We start from the raw sequence: 15,283 nt of genomic DNA on the forward strand, positions 1-15,283 counted from the left end.
ATCAACCTTACTGTAATCTTCTATTGAAATAACCCGATGATTTCTTGAGGATTTGCTTCTTCTGTGAACGTGTTCACAATCTTCACATAATCCTTCTTCACAACTAGTGCACCATCTCCAAGCATTCTTAGTGACGTCATCAACGCTACATGGACCACAGGGTATTTGTTTACCTGTAGCCATTCGGACTCCCTGAAAAAAACATGAACGAAGATTTAATTTTTTAAATTGTTTATGTATATATTGTGGTTTTTTTTATTCGGTTGAGGGCCCTCCTCTACTTCTAAATAAAAGAAGATTTATTGGAAATGTGTATATCCAATTCTGACAATACTTAATTGAAATGTTCCGATTATCAAGTTGTCTGCATATTGATATTGTAAAATAAAAGCTGCGAGTTACAATTCGAAGATTTGATCGAGTGAGCCTCGTATTTTGTTTAGCAGCTGATATTACAACATAAGTATGAATAAAACCTGATAAATGTGAATATATTTATGCATGACAGAAACAAGTGTTTTCTACGTGTAATCAACGTCTATTCCATCATTTTTGACGTCGATGATAATGTCAAGATAAAATTTATTATGGGCCGACTTAACATATTTTACGTAACAAATCCGTGATTTGTAATTTTGAAAAGAATGGTGGAGAGTTATAAAGACAGTGAAAAAACAAATCATTTTTAAGTACGGAAATTATGAGGAGCTAACGGTAAATCAATGAAAGTCCCGAAAGTTTCTGAAAACCAAATACTCGACAAAACATGTTAATGATCATCGTTTTAATTAAGAATGATTGTATTTTCATTTAAAAACAATGATAATTTTGCAGCTGAAGTAAATGGTTTACAAAATTAGCAAAAAAGAGAGAAAAATAATTTTACAAGGAGAATTTTTGTTTTTGTCATCAATCTATCATATATTTTATTATTGTTTTCCCCTTTAAACCATTGAACTACAATAAGTTGTTTGTCTAAACTGGCTTCATTGTATGTTCCTGTATGTGCGTTTTATTAATGTTCTGGTCATGCGACAGAGATATGGAGATTGAAATCAATAAAAAAAAACTATTTTAAACAACCACACTATCATATTCCAGTAATCTCGTACTGAGTAGTTTTACTATCATTACTTAGTAAATCCAAAATGCCCTTTAAACGCATGAAATTTATCAAGTGTTGTTTGCAATTTTTTTTTTTCGCTTGAAGAGAATATGTTTTAATTGAAGATTATTCATTGTTTCTGGTCAATACTTTCACATCACATAAAATGATGATTCTGTACTTTGTAATGCTTCGCATATTATGTAGATACCTATCTTTTACTGACAACAGATTTATTTTGTATTCTGTCGTTAGCTTTCAGTCTCGTTGAAATTTACCTTACAATCTAGTTTAGTCATGACATTGCAAAAACAGCTCAACTGTTGTACTATACAGCAATGGCATAATGCCAATTGTTTAAGGCTGAGAACCAAGGGGGTTCGTAAAGAGTTAGTTCTAACCAGTAGTAGGTTTTCGACCTTTTCTTATTTTTATATCAATTGGAGATTAAACAGTTAGATCCAAGACGTTTTATCATTTAATTTTAACATATTAAAATAAGTGTTAAAGAAAGGGACGAAAGATACCAAAGGGAAAGTCAAACTCATAAATCTAAAGCAAACTGACAACGCCATGGCTAAAAATGAAAAAGACAAACAGAAAAACAATAGTTCACATGACAATGTGTATGTTCTTTTCGTGAACGATGTCATCTTTTCTCAATTGGGTTCCTAGAAATATATCTCCCGTAACCTGAATTAGAAGAAATCACAGAAACAACTGCTTTCTTCTCATTCAAGTCATATACTACAAGGTTTACTACAGTTATCATCTAGGTACCCTAATCTATGGTTAAAGAAACGATTTTAACATTAGAACTTAGCAGCAATATAATTTTATTAGGGACTTTCCATTTTGAATTTTCCTCTGAGTTCAGTATTTTTGTGATTTAACTTTTTTCCAATTTCATCCGCGTATGGAATATACTTTTCTCAACTCATAGGAGAGCTGGCCACTGCTTCTTAAACTTTGTAATACGTCTTCGATGTCTGAACAAAATATCAATGAGCCAGTATTTTGACCCTGAACTTCTCGTCCTTTCCTCAAATTGTTTTTATGACTCTTGGCGTGACACCGTATTTGTTTTTCCACCTGAGGTTTTAGGTTTTATGCCTTCCTTTCTAGTAGCGTTGAGGTCAAAAGTTGGCAAACTAACACAAGACGTTTTTACGTTGTAGTTTCAATTGTGTTGGCACTTCTATTTATGTTTTGCTTTTTGAAAAATACCTTTGAAATAGTTCAGAAGGTACCAGTGTAATAATTATTTCAAAATATATTTTCTGGAGTTGACGTTTTTGAATTGGAGGTAATTTTTTTCAGTTCAAAATATTAAGGTATGATAATCATTTGCCCAATCTTCCCGATAATGCATGAAATTGAATTGAGTCAATATTTAGGTTTCATATAGTTAATTGTATGTAGGAGAAATGTTATCTTTAAAACAAAAAATACTGAACTCCGAGGAAAATTCAAAACGGAAAGTCCCTGCAGAGCAAAAAATATATGCACGATTATAACAGACAAAAAAATGTTAGTGGTATATTTCTATTTTACAGAAACAAGGTGGCGGGCAAACATAATCTCTTTAACTGAATATCGCTATAAGCAACTTCCTAAATGGATTACAAAAAAAACTCTTCGCTATTTATGAATACAAACAGACGAACGAAAACATGGAACAGAAATATAAACAGACGAACGGACAAATGATCGAACAGACGGGACAGATAGACCGACTATCGAACGAACGGAAGGACGAATGATACCACAAATGTACGGACGAATGATATCACAAACATACGAACGAATGATACCACAAACGTATGGACGAATGATATCACAAACCTACGGACGAATGATAACACAAACGTACGGACGAATGATATCACAAACGTACGGACGAATTAAATCACAAACATACGGACGAATGATACCACAAACGTACGGACGAATGATATCACAAACGTACGGACGAATGATACCACAAACGTATGGACGAATGATACCACAAACGTACGGACGAATGATATCACAAACGTACGGACGAATGATATCACAAACGTACGGAAGAATGATATCACAAATATGCGGACGAATGATACCACAAACGTAAGGTCGAATGATATCACAAACGTACGGACGAATGATACCACAAACGTATGGACGAATGATACCACAAACGTAAGGACGAATGATATCACAAACGTACGGAAGAATGATATGATAAACGTACGGACGAATGATATCACAAACGTACGGACGAATGATACCACAAACGTATGGACGAATGATAATACAAACGTACGGACGAATGATATCACAAACGTACGGAAGAATGATATTACAAATATACGGACGATTGATACCACAAACGTAAGGACGAATGATATCACAAACGTACGGACGAATGATACCACAAACGTAAGGACGAATGATATCACAAACGTACGGACGAATGATACCACAAACGTACGGACGAATGATATCACAAACGTACTGACGAATGATATTACAAACGTACGGACGAACGATCGAATGGACTCTGTGATCAATATACATCCCTACTTTCGAAAGCAAGGTTTAATAACCAAGACACTGTTTACTTAAAGTAAGCAGAATACAATTTGGAAAACAATAAGGACAGTATAGATGTGGTTGGATCTTATGCCCCTTGCATCTCAACAACCAACGCCATGTATGCCATCTGCGTCCATAGTTTGATTACATCAGTCGACCAATTCTCAATTTTAAACGATATGCGATGCACTGACACGAAACAGAAATCTTGTAAACAAGGAAGTTGAATACAATACAAAATTTCCCAATATTACTTTTTATTTTCAATTAAACTCAATATTCAATAAAAGACAAAGTGTGTAGCCATTTAAAGAACAATAGTATCAGTAACAAGGAATTTAAATTCCGCAGTAAAAGTTTACCTTATATTCTGTTAACACCTATTTCACGCTCATTTGTCAGGACGCAGTTTTTAATCTTGTTTATTTACACAAAGTTCGTCATATGTACATTGCTTCGACATGGAAAAATTTAAAAGCGCGATATTTTGAACTGTTAAAATAGTGTCGGTTTAACACAAAGTATGTTATAAAATGTATAATGCAATTATTTATTTTTTTCATTGGGAATTTCTTTTCTTATAAATAATGGATTTAACATCTTTTTAATGGACATAGAATTTTCGTCCGATAAAATATCTTCCGACATGACCAGATGACAAATTTATTAAAACTTAGCATTTTAATTAAAATCATTGGAAAATTTAAAAATCAATTCTAAGCAAGTATAACGTACTCGTTCAGGAAAACTTTGCACCAAATAGACCAAAAGCTCTATTTATTTTTTAAATAGGTATATTCTTTCGATTTCATGAATTCAGACCTGCTCGTCCTTCATCCTTCGTAACTGGGATAATTTATTATCAGAGAAGAAAACGACCTATACTTTGCACCTTTTTTTTTGTCACCCACTATTACAAAAGGATAATTTAGTATCTGTATGAAACGATAATCTCAAAATTATAATTAAAATCAAATCTGAATAGTAAAATTTGAATCAATTAAGAAAAAAACAGTATAAATTATAAGTATAATAGATCACTGAAATACACACATGAAATACGCCATGGCTAAAAATGAAAACAAGACAAACAGACAAATAATAGAACACTTGGAACAACATATGAAATTTAAAACTGAGCAACACGAACGCTACAAAAATGGGATTGATCTCAGGCGCTCGGTAAGGGTAAGTAGATCCTGCTCCACATGTGCCACCCGTCGTGGTGCTCATGTTATTACAAACCAGGTAAATAGTCTAGAATTATATACAAAATAAAAGATGAGGAGACTGGGTATGATACTAGTGACGTTTTATGAAGTATAAGTAGCAGCTGCAATCTCATGAATACCGAATGTGTTTTTGAAATGTGTATCCAATAAGCAGGTGCAGTTGGTAAATAATAATTGCTGCTAGAGTGGGAAATTTTTTAATTTCAAAATCAAAATCGTCTCGTTTGCCATTAGATTCTGATACTGAGATAACCCCTTGTGTCAAATTCCGCGAAGTATAAGTATAAAATGATACGGAGAAAGATATTGTTACTTTGTTACTATTTATAGTTATCAAGGCAAAATTAAGGAAAAACTATAAATCTTATTCAAAAGCTAAATATCATGAAATATTTTCTATAAGGATTCAACAGATATTTAAATTTTGATCAAATATTTCCAAAATCAACCTGAAAAATAACACAAATAAGCTGTCAAATGACACGTTTAGTCATATAGGTATCAACCGAAAACAAAACTTGTTAACAGATAAATTGAATCTTAAACTAAAATAACATGTTCCTTTATGATCTGGTTGCAAGCCTGGTATATTTGATGAGGTTTCATAGTCATTTACAAAAAATAACAGCATTAATTTAGAAAGTTTTCTTAATATGTATGCATAAAATTATTGAATTAGATACCAATGCTATAAATCTTTTCATTCAAATTTATATTCCTACTTTATTATTTCATCTCAGTATCAAAACATAAGTGTCTGAAAAATTGTTGCGAACCAAAAAGTTAACATACAGCCTTTAAATATAAAAAAGAAGATGTGGTATGATTGCCAATGAGACAACTATCCACAAAAAGACCAACATGACACAGACATTAACATCTATAGGTCACCGTACGGCCTTAAACAATGAGCAAAACCCATTTTTAACGACTTTGTACAAAGTAACCATTCCTCTTCTATTGCATACGGGAACTGTTCCGGTATCCTTATCCGTATGCGTTTGCGCATATAGGACAATGCAGTCCATCTGAAATGTACGTTCTTCATCTTACGCCATTTTGTCCAAGGTTAGATTTGTCTTTCTGTCAATGTTAACATCTTTTTCAATAATATTGATAGTTTTAGTATGTTTGGTATATTCCTGATTGTAATGGTTTACGCTAATCTTTTAATGTTCTTTATAGCTCGCTCTCTCTCTCTCTCTCTCTCTCTCTCTCTCTCTCTCTCTCTCTCTCTCTCTCTCTCTCTCTCTCTCTCTCTCTCTCTTTAATGCAAATATGTCCAGGTGTAAGGATCCTGGTTTGGGAGGTTGAATGATCGGGCAAGTTTTACACTGCATCTGTCTTGTAAATTATAATTGATCATGTTGATATCATCATTCCATTCCCCGTTCCTAGTGATGTCTTCGAAGTTTTTAATTAGTTTCAGTGTCTCATTCTGAGGAATACGATTAACCCACAATACCGGTCCGCTTATCGAAGAGTAATGTGTAAATATGCAGTCACGTCTGGTCGAGGAATAAGGACCTTTTAACCAATGCTTCGTGTATGGACTTTGCGGCGCTTTTGAACATTAAACATTCTTGAAAAAAACAAATATTGTTAATTTCCTAACAAACGTAATGCAAACATCAATCAGTTAATCAATCAACCCAATTACTATGTCATTTGGTTGCTGATATGTATAAGTATATAACATATCTGTACGGACATACATCTAGCGATGAACTGATTTTACCAAATATAAAAATTCTGCATTAGGCGGAAACTGAGACGAAAATAAAAATTGCAAATACAAAAAAATCCTTTATCTATTTTTAATACAGAATATTTTTCATGTTTATATGTACAACTGGTTTTAACAGTGTCTTCTGATCAAGTTATGTTTTACAGAACTGACCAATGCTATAGATGACTTGGAGTGTTGAGCGGTAATAATAGTATCAAAAGTAGTATACCGGTGTTCAAAAGTCATAAATCGGTTAAGAAAAAAACACAAAGCTGGGGGTAAAAACAAAAACCGCGGATAACAAATGGATAAATGTTTCAGTGTTGCAATGGTGTGCTTCATCTAAGCGTTACTCAAACTTCAATTCATATGAGCAAATATGCTTTAAATGTAACCTGTCATCACTATCGAAACGTCATATAAAGCAAATGCTATCTTAAATCAAACTTAGCTTTTATGTGGTATTCTTCTTAAGATAGGAACGCATGTACATTATCTTGATACTATCTTGATTTTTTGAATAATTTGAAAGGCAATCATAGTATACTGCTGATTCAATAACCATAGCATATACAAATTGGTATAATTTCGGAGTTGAATACCAGGATGGAATTTTGTATTTACGCCAGACTCGCGGTTCGTTTAGAAAAAATTTATCAGTGATGCTCGAATCGAAATAAGTTTAAAAGGCCAATTAAAACAGGAAGTTGAAGAGAATTGAGGACCGAAATTCAAAAAAGTTTTGCAAAATACTGTTATGATAATCTATATCTGAGGTAGAAAAGCCTTCGTATTTTAAAAATTCAAAAGTTGTGTAAACAGTTATTTATAAATATATCCATATCAATGATGATTCATGTCAGCACAGAAATGCTGACTACTGGCTAGTAATAGCTTTGGGAAAATTAAAACTCCACCAGCGGTTGCATCGACCCAGTGGTTGTACACAAACTCATCATAGCTACCAGGATGCAATTTTGTGTTTACGCCAGACGTGTGTTTCTTCTACAAAAGACTCATAAGTGACGCTTGAATTCAAATAAGTTAAAAAAGACAATTAAAGCACGGAGTTGAAGAGCATTGACGACCGAAATTCATAAAAGATTAGCCAAATACAGCTAAGGTAATCTATTTCCGAGGTAGAAAAGCCTTAGTATTACAAAAAATCAAAAGTTCAGTAAACAGTTCATTATTAATTATGAAAAAATCTTTAAACATATTCTTTCCCAAACTGAGAATATTCATAAAAATGAAAGCACTTGTTTGTAATTCAACCATAACTAAATAACTGTCAATGATTCAAACAAGGAAAACGTAGATTAAGGAAACATTTTTAATTGCCCTAGAGTGTGTACGTCGATCAGATTTGAACTTATATCTTCACGATAATTTCAGAATTTACTGTTAAATACTACCAAATACAACTATTAATACAGAGTCATAATACATTCTGTTATTTATTGAGACAAAAATGTGACCATATTTCCGTTTAGTATATGTACATGATGTATGAATTATCGTAATAATTTTTCAAGAACATGAGTACCTAATCCGTTATTTTTTTAAAAGCTTCACACAACTTTGTACAACGCTATCTTTCCTCCTCTATTGCATATCAGCATGGTATTTTTATCATTGTCATAGTACATGGCTTGTGGCCTCAGTAGTCCATCAGAAGTTGTAAGCAGTTTTTTACTTTCGCTTCCGTCATTTTGAATTATCGTGAGATTGTTGGATTCATAACACAGAACGTAAACGTTACGATAATTGTCTACTGTTACATCTTGAGGAAATTGAATGCTTTCGCTTTTGATCTGCCAGAATTCTTCCCCATGCAAAAGTAAACAGTGCACTTTGTTGCTTTTCCAATCTGAGTAAATTATCCTGTCTCTGCTCGCACATATGCGACTTATATATTTAGATACTGTTTTTATTGTTTTTAAGTTTTGTCCAGATAAATCAAGGACTTGTACACTGTTTCCGTGTACTAAGAAAAGTTTCCCATCCACGTGAGACACTCCCAAGCAATTCTCTTGAAAACTGATTTTCTTCTGAACGTTGAAGATATTGGTATTCATTATTTCTATAAATGATGCCTCCCCATACGTCACTACAACAAGATTAAAATCTATAACAGCAATATCAAACGGAGCACTAGAAACTAGAATGTCACGGATATGTTCACCTGTATCACTGGTTTCTATTAAATTATTGTCTTTTGTGTCATTTGCCATCAATAAATGACCATTAGGCAATATGACACAACCACTTATATTGAATGCAGATGTACTCGACAACTGACATGATTTAATCAGCTGTAGCTTTATGCTTGATATTTTTCGTGCTGTTGGGACGTTGGTCTCAATTTGAGCTTGCTCGATTTTTGAATCTCTTAAATCAAAGTTGATGGCGGTGCATTCCGTGACCTTTATTCGACCAAATTCTTCAACCTCGTGTACAAATTTCTCGACTATGCTATGAATAGATACTTTCAATTGATAGTCCTTAGCAGCACCAACTTCGCTCTTGATGGATTCTACCTCGTGTACGATCCGCTTATTGGCCTGACGTGTTCCAAGAAATACTTGTATATCAGAAGAAAATTGTTTCATATGTTTTGTTTCTTCCTGTAGTTTGGTTAGCATTTCTTCTGTTGATTTTAGATTCTGAAGAATTTTCATGTATTTTGATTTACAAGTGACAGATGTTGACTTTACTTCGTGCAAAAATTTTTCCTGTAGCTTGTCTAAGTGGCTATTAAGTTTTGTTCTCGTTTCAAGAACCATGGTTTTGACCTCAAGTTCTTGTTTGTCTATTTCCTTTGAAGCAGATTCACGATTCTTGATGCATTGTTTCACGTTCTGCAGAGTTCCTTCAATCGTCTCTTCTAGGTCAGATATTGCAGTTGATTGTCTTGAATTTAGCGAGTTAACACTAATTGATATAACATCAGAACATGCCTTGTGTTTTGACGGGACACAAACGACACAAAGGACTTCGTCATGATTTTTACAAAACCACTCCAGAGTTTGACCATGCTGCTCACAAATTTGGGAGATAGAAATATTTTCAATCTTGCGATAATCTTCTATAGAAATAACCTTATGATTTCTTGAGGATTTGCTCCTTCTGTGAAGATGATCACAATCTTCACATAATCCTTCTTCACAACTAGTGCACCATCTCCAAGCATTCTTAGTGACGTCATCAACGCTACATGGACCACATAGTATTTGTTTGTCTGTAGCCATTCGGATCTGAAAACAACATGAAAGAAGATTTCATTTTTTTATATATCTCTTGGTTTTTGATTTATTTGAAGGCCCTCCCCAACTTTAAAATAAAAGAAGATTTGTTAAAAATGTCTAAATCCGATTCTGAAAATACGTTATTGAAATGTACTGGTTATCAAATTGTCTGTATATTGATATTGTAAAATATAGGCTGTGAGTTAAAATTCGAAAATTTGATCAAGTGAGCCTCATATTTTGTTTAGCAGCTAATATTACAACATAAATATGATTAATATCTGATAAATGTGAATATATTTTGTATGACAGAAACAAGTGTTTTCTTTGTTTGACGATATTTAAAAATGGATGATGACATGATAAGTTTGGGCCATAATTATCGACGTCTGTTCAATCATTTGTGACGTCGATGATAATATCCAGATCAAATATATTTAGGCCGAGTTAACATATTTTACGTAACAAATCCCGAAAACTCCGATAAACGCCTATATTGAATTCTTCATATTGGAACAAATGTTCACTTTTAAGTACGGAAATTATGAGGGGCTATTAAACTGTAAGTCTATGAAAGTCCTGAAAGCTTCAGAAAAACAAAAACTCGAGAAAACATGTAATTGAGGGTTGTTTCAGTTAAAAAACGATTTTTTGCATTTTAAAAACAATGTTTATTTTGCAGCTGAAGTATATGGTTTACAAATTTACCAAAAAAGAGAGAACAATAATTTTACAGGGAGAAATTTTCTTTTGGTCATCATTCTATCGTATATTTTATTATTGTTTCCCTCTTTAAACAATTGCATTTCAATTAGTTGTTTGCCTTAACTGGTTTTATTGTGCGTTCCTTTATGAACGTTTTATTAATCTTCTGGTCACGTGAGAGAGATATGAAGATTAAAATCTATATAAAAAAAATTAGTTTAAACCACCACACTATCATATTCCAGCAATCTCGTACTAAATAGTTTTACTATCATTACTTAGTAAATCCAAAATGCCTTTAAATGCATGAAATTTATTAGTTTGTTTTTTTCGCTTGAAGACAAAATGTTTTAATTGTAGATTATTCATTGTTGCTGTCAATATTTTCACATCACATAAAATGATGAATCTGTACTTTGTAATGCTTCGCACATTATGTAGATACCTGTCGTTTACTGACAACAGACGTATATAGTTTACTGTCGTTAGGTTTCAGTCTCGTTGAAATTTACCTTACAACCTAGTTTAGTTATACCATTGTAAAAAAAGCTCAACTGTTGTACTATACAGCAATGGCATAATGCCAATGTTTAAGGCTGAGAGCCAAGGGGGTTTGTAAAGAGTATGTTCTAACCAGTAGTAGGTTTTCTGTCTTTTCTTATTTTTATATAAAGTGGAGATTAATCAGTTAGATCAAAGAAGTTTTATCCTTTAATTTTAAATAAATATTAAATGTGTATGTTCTTTTCGTGAACGATGCCATTTTTTCTCAATTTGGACCCCAGTTATATATCTCCCATAACCTGATTTAGAAGAAATCACAGAAACAACTGCTTTCTTCTCATTCAAGTCATATAGTCTACAAGGTTTACTACAGTAATCATCTAGGTACACGAATCTATGGTTAACGAAACGATTATAACATTAGAACTTAGCAGCAATTTAATTTTATTAGTGACTTTCTGTTTTGAATTTTTCTCGGAGTTCAGTTTTTTTGTGATTTTACTTTTTTTCAATTTCATCCGCGTATGGAATATACTTTTCTCCTACTATATGATATTCAAGAGCGCGCCAATGCTTCTTAAACTTTGTAATACCTCTTCGATGTCTGAACAAAATATAAAGGAGCCGGGGTTTTGACCAAGAACTTTTCGTCCTTTCCTCAAATTGTTTTTATGATTCTTGGCGCGACACCGTATTTGTTTATCCACCTCAGGTTTTAGGTTTTATGCCTTCCTTTCTAGTAGCGTTGAGGTCATAAGGTAGCAAACTAACACAAGACGTTTTTACGTTGTAGTTTCATTTTTGTTGTCACTTATTTCATGTTTTGCTTTTTAAAAAATACATTTGAAATAGTTCAGAAGGTACCAGTGTAATAATAATTTCAAAATATATTTTCTGGAGTTGACGTTTTTGATTTGGAGGTAATTTTTCAGTTCAAAATAATAAGGTATGATAATCAGTTGCACGTTCTCTAGGGTAACCACAATCTACCCGATAATGCATGAAATTGAATTGAGTCAATATTTAGGTTTCATATAGTTAATTAAATTTGGGAGAAATGTTATCTTCAAAACAAAAAACAAAAATCTAAACTCCGAGGAAAATTCAAAACGGAAAGTCACAGTAGAGTAAAAAATAAATGCACGATTATAACAGAGAAAAAAATGTTAGTGATATATGTCTATTTTACAAAAACAAGGTGGCGGGCCAACATATTCTCTTTTACCGAATATCGCTATAAGCAACTCCCTAAATGGATTACAAAAAAAACAAAAAAAAACTCTTCGCTATTTATGAATACAAATATGGAACAGAAATATTAACAGACGAACGAAAACATGGAACAGAAATATTAATAGACGAACGGACAAATGATCGAACAGACGGGACGGGTAGACCGACTATCGAACGAACGGAAGGACGAATAATACCACACATGTACGGACGAATGATATCTCAAAAGTACGTACGATTGATACCACAAACGTACGGATGAATGATATCACAAACGTACGGACGAATGATACCACAAACGGACGAACGAATGATATCACAAACGTACGGACGAATGATATCACAAACGTACGGACGAATGATACCACAAACGTACGGACGAACGATATCACAAACGTACGAACGAATGATACCACAAACGTACGGACGAATGGTATCACAAATGTACGGAAGAATGATACCACAAACGTACGGATGAATGATATCAAAAACGTACGGACGAATGATATCACAAACGTACGGACGAATGATACAACAAACATACGGACGAATGATACAACAAACGTACGGACGAATGATACATCAAACGTACGGACGAACGATCGAATGGACTCTGTGATCAATATACATCCCCACTTTCAAAAGCAGGGTTTAATAACCAAGACACTGTTTACTTAAACTTAAAGTCAGCAAAATACAATTTGCAAAACAATAAGGACAGTATATATGTGGTTGGATCTTATGCGCCTTGCAGCTCAACAACCAACGCCATGAATGCAAACTGCGTCCATAGTTTGATTGAATCAGTCGACTAATTTTGAATTTAAACGACATGCGATGCATTGACACGCAATAGAAATCTTGTTAACAAGGAAGTTGATTACAATACAAAATTTCCCAATATTACTCTTTATTTTCAATTAATCTCAATATTCAATTAAAGGCAAAGTGTGTAGCTATTTTAAGAACAATAGTATCAGTAACAAGGAATTTAAATTCCGCAGTAAAATTTACCTTATATTCTGTTAACACCTATGTCAAGCTCATTTGTCAGGACGCAGTTTTTAATCTTGGTTATTGACACAAAGTTCGTCACATGTACATTGCCTCGACATGGAAAATTTTAAAAGCGCGATATTTTGAACTGTTAAAAAAGTGTCGGTTTAACACAAAGTATGTTATAACATGTATAATGTAATCATCTAATTTTTTTCATTGGGAATTTCTTTTCTTATAAATGCTGTTTAAAATAATGGATTTAACATCGTTTTAATGGACATAGGATTTCCGTCCAATAAAATATCTTCAGACATGACCAGATGTCAAATTTATTAAAACTAAGCATGTTAATTAAAATCAATCGAAAATTTAAAAAGCAATTCTAAGCAAGTATAACGTACTCCATTGGGAAAACTTTGCATCAAATTAACAGAAAAATCTTCCAGCTCTATTAATTTTAAATAGGTATATTCTTTCGATTTCATGAATTCAGACCTACTCATCTTTCATTTTTCGTAACTGGGCTAATTACTTATCAGAGGAGAAAACGACCTATATTTTGCACCTTTTTTTTTTTATCACGCACTATAACAAAGCGATAATTTGGTATATGTATGAACGATAATCTCGAAATTATAAATCAAATCTGAATAGTAAAATATAAATCAATTAAGAAGAAACCAGTATGAATTATAAGTATGATAGACCACTGAAATACGCCATGGCTAAAAATGAAAAAAAGACAAACAGACAAATAAAAGCACACAAGGAACAACATAGAAAACTTAAAATTGGGTTGATCTCATGCGCTCGGTAACGGTAGGCAGATCCTGCTCCACATGTTCCACCCGTCGTGGTGCTCATGTTATTACAAACCAGGTAAATAGTCTAGAATTATATACAAAATAAAAGATGAGGAGACTAGGTATGACACTACTGACGTTTTATAAAGTATAAGTAGCAGCGGCAATCTCATGAATACCGAATTTGTTTTTGAAATGTATATCCAATAAGCAGGTACAGTTGGTATATGATACTTGTTACTATTTATAGTTATCAAGGCAAAATTAAGGAAAAACTATAAATCTTATTCAAGATCTAAATATCATGAAATATTTTCTATAAGGATTCAACGGGTATTTAAATTTTGATCAAATATTTCAAAAATCAACCTGAAAAATAACACAAATAAGCTGTCAAATGAAACTTTTAGTCAAATAGGTATCAACCGAAAACAAAACCGGTCTTGCTTCGCTGCTGTATTATCATATGTTGCGGTCCCTCTTAGAATTTGTCGTATGTCGAACATTCTGAATCATTTTCTTAAAAACATTTGGCCAGTAAAAACTTAACTTGTGAACAATGAGTAAATCAGTCTTCACGATGGCTTTTGAATCTACAGGCCTTGAGCTCATTTTTGTTCAAATTTAGTTAGATTATGTTGGCCTGTAGAGATGATTTTAACAGGCCCGAAAGCAAAATTACAAATCGGAGCTGCAGGGCTTGTTGACATGGTTGATAAACGTGAAGACTGGTGAATAATGTTAGAACTTGTATGTGACTTAAGGATGTTCGTTCCTGTGTTTCGAGCTAAAAAGCTTTTCAAAACACTGTTTTAAGTTAACAGTTCATATATAAAAGAACTAAGGAGGGAGGAAAAAATGAATGTGCTTGTTTTCGAGATATAAACCCTTTAAAATTTAGCGGAAATTTACTCTCTCTCTTTTTTGTATACATTTAAATTTGGCACCTTTTCCGTTCAATAACAATGAAAATAACAAAGATTTTAAAACATTTTTGAATATGGCCTTTTTTATATCTAATATAATTATGAAAAAAAGTGGGAGTTAGGAGGCAAATTTTTAATAGCACTACATGGATAAAGTCACCGTTTGTAACTTCAATGTATAGATTGACAAGGAAAATGGTTGTGTCCATCATTTGACCTTAA

At 32.9% G+C, this 15,283-nt stretch overlaps 1 protein-coding gene across 1 annotated transcript; it reads left to right on the forward strand.

The window, feature by feature from the left end:
- Positions 1–2,967: 2,967 nt before the first annotated feature.
- On the forward strand, positions 2,968–12,791 carry LOC134701244 (uncharacterized protein PF3D7_1409500-like; the record flags this gene model as incomplete). Its single annotated transcript, XM_063562373.1, is given in 2 exon segments — positions 2,968–3,051; positions 12,699–12,791. Coding segments are annotated over 2 exon segments (177 nt in total), but the record flags the coding sequence as incomplete, so codon positions are not given.
- Between the last annotated feature and the right edge of the window lie 2,492 nt (positions 12,792–15,283).

This window comes from Mytilus trossulus, unplaced genomic scaffold, assembly GCF_036588685.1.
Source record: "Mytilus trossulus isolate FHL-02 unplaced genomic scaffold, PNRI_Mtr1.1.1.hap1 h1tg000234l__unscaffolded, whole genome shotgun sequence".
NCBI classification, from domain to species: Eukaryota; Metazoa; Mollusca; class Bivalvia; order Mytilida; family Mytilidae; genus Mytilus; species Mytilus trossulus.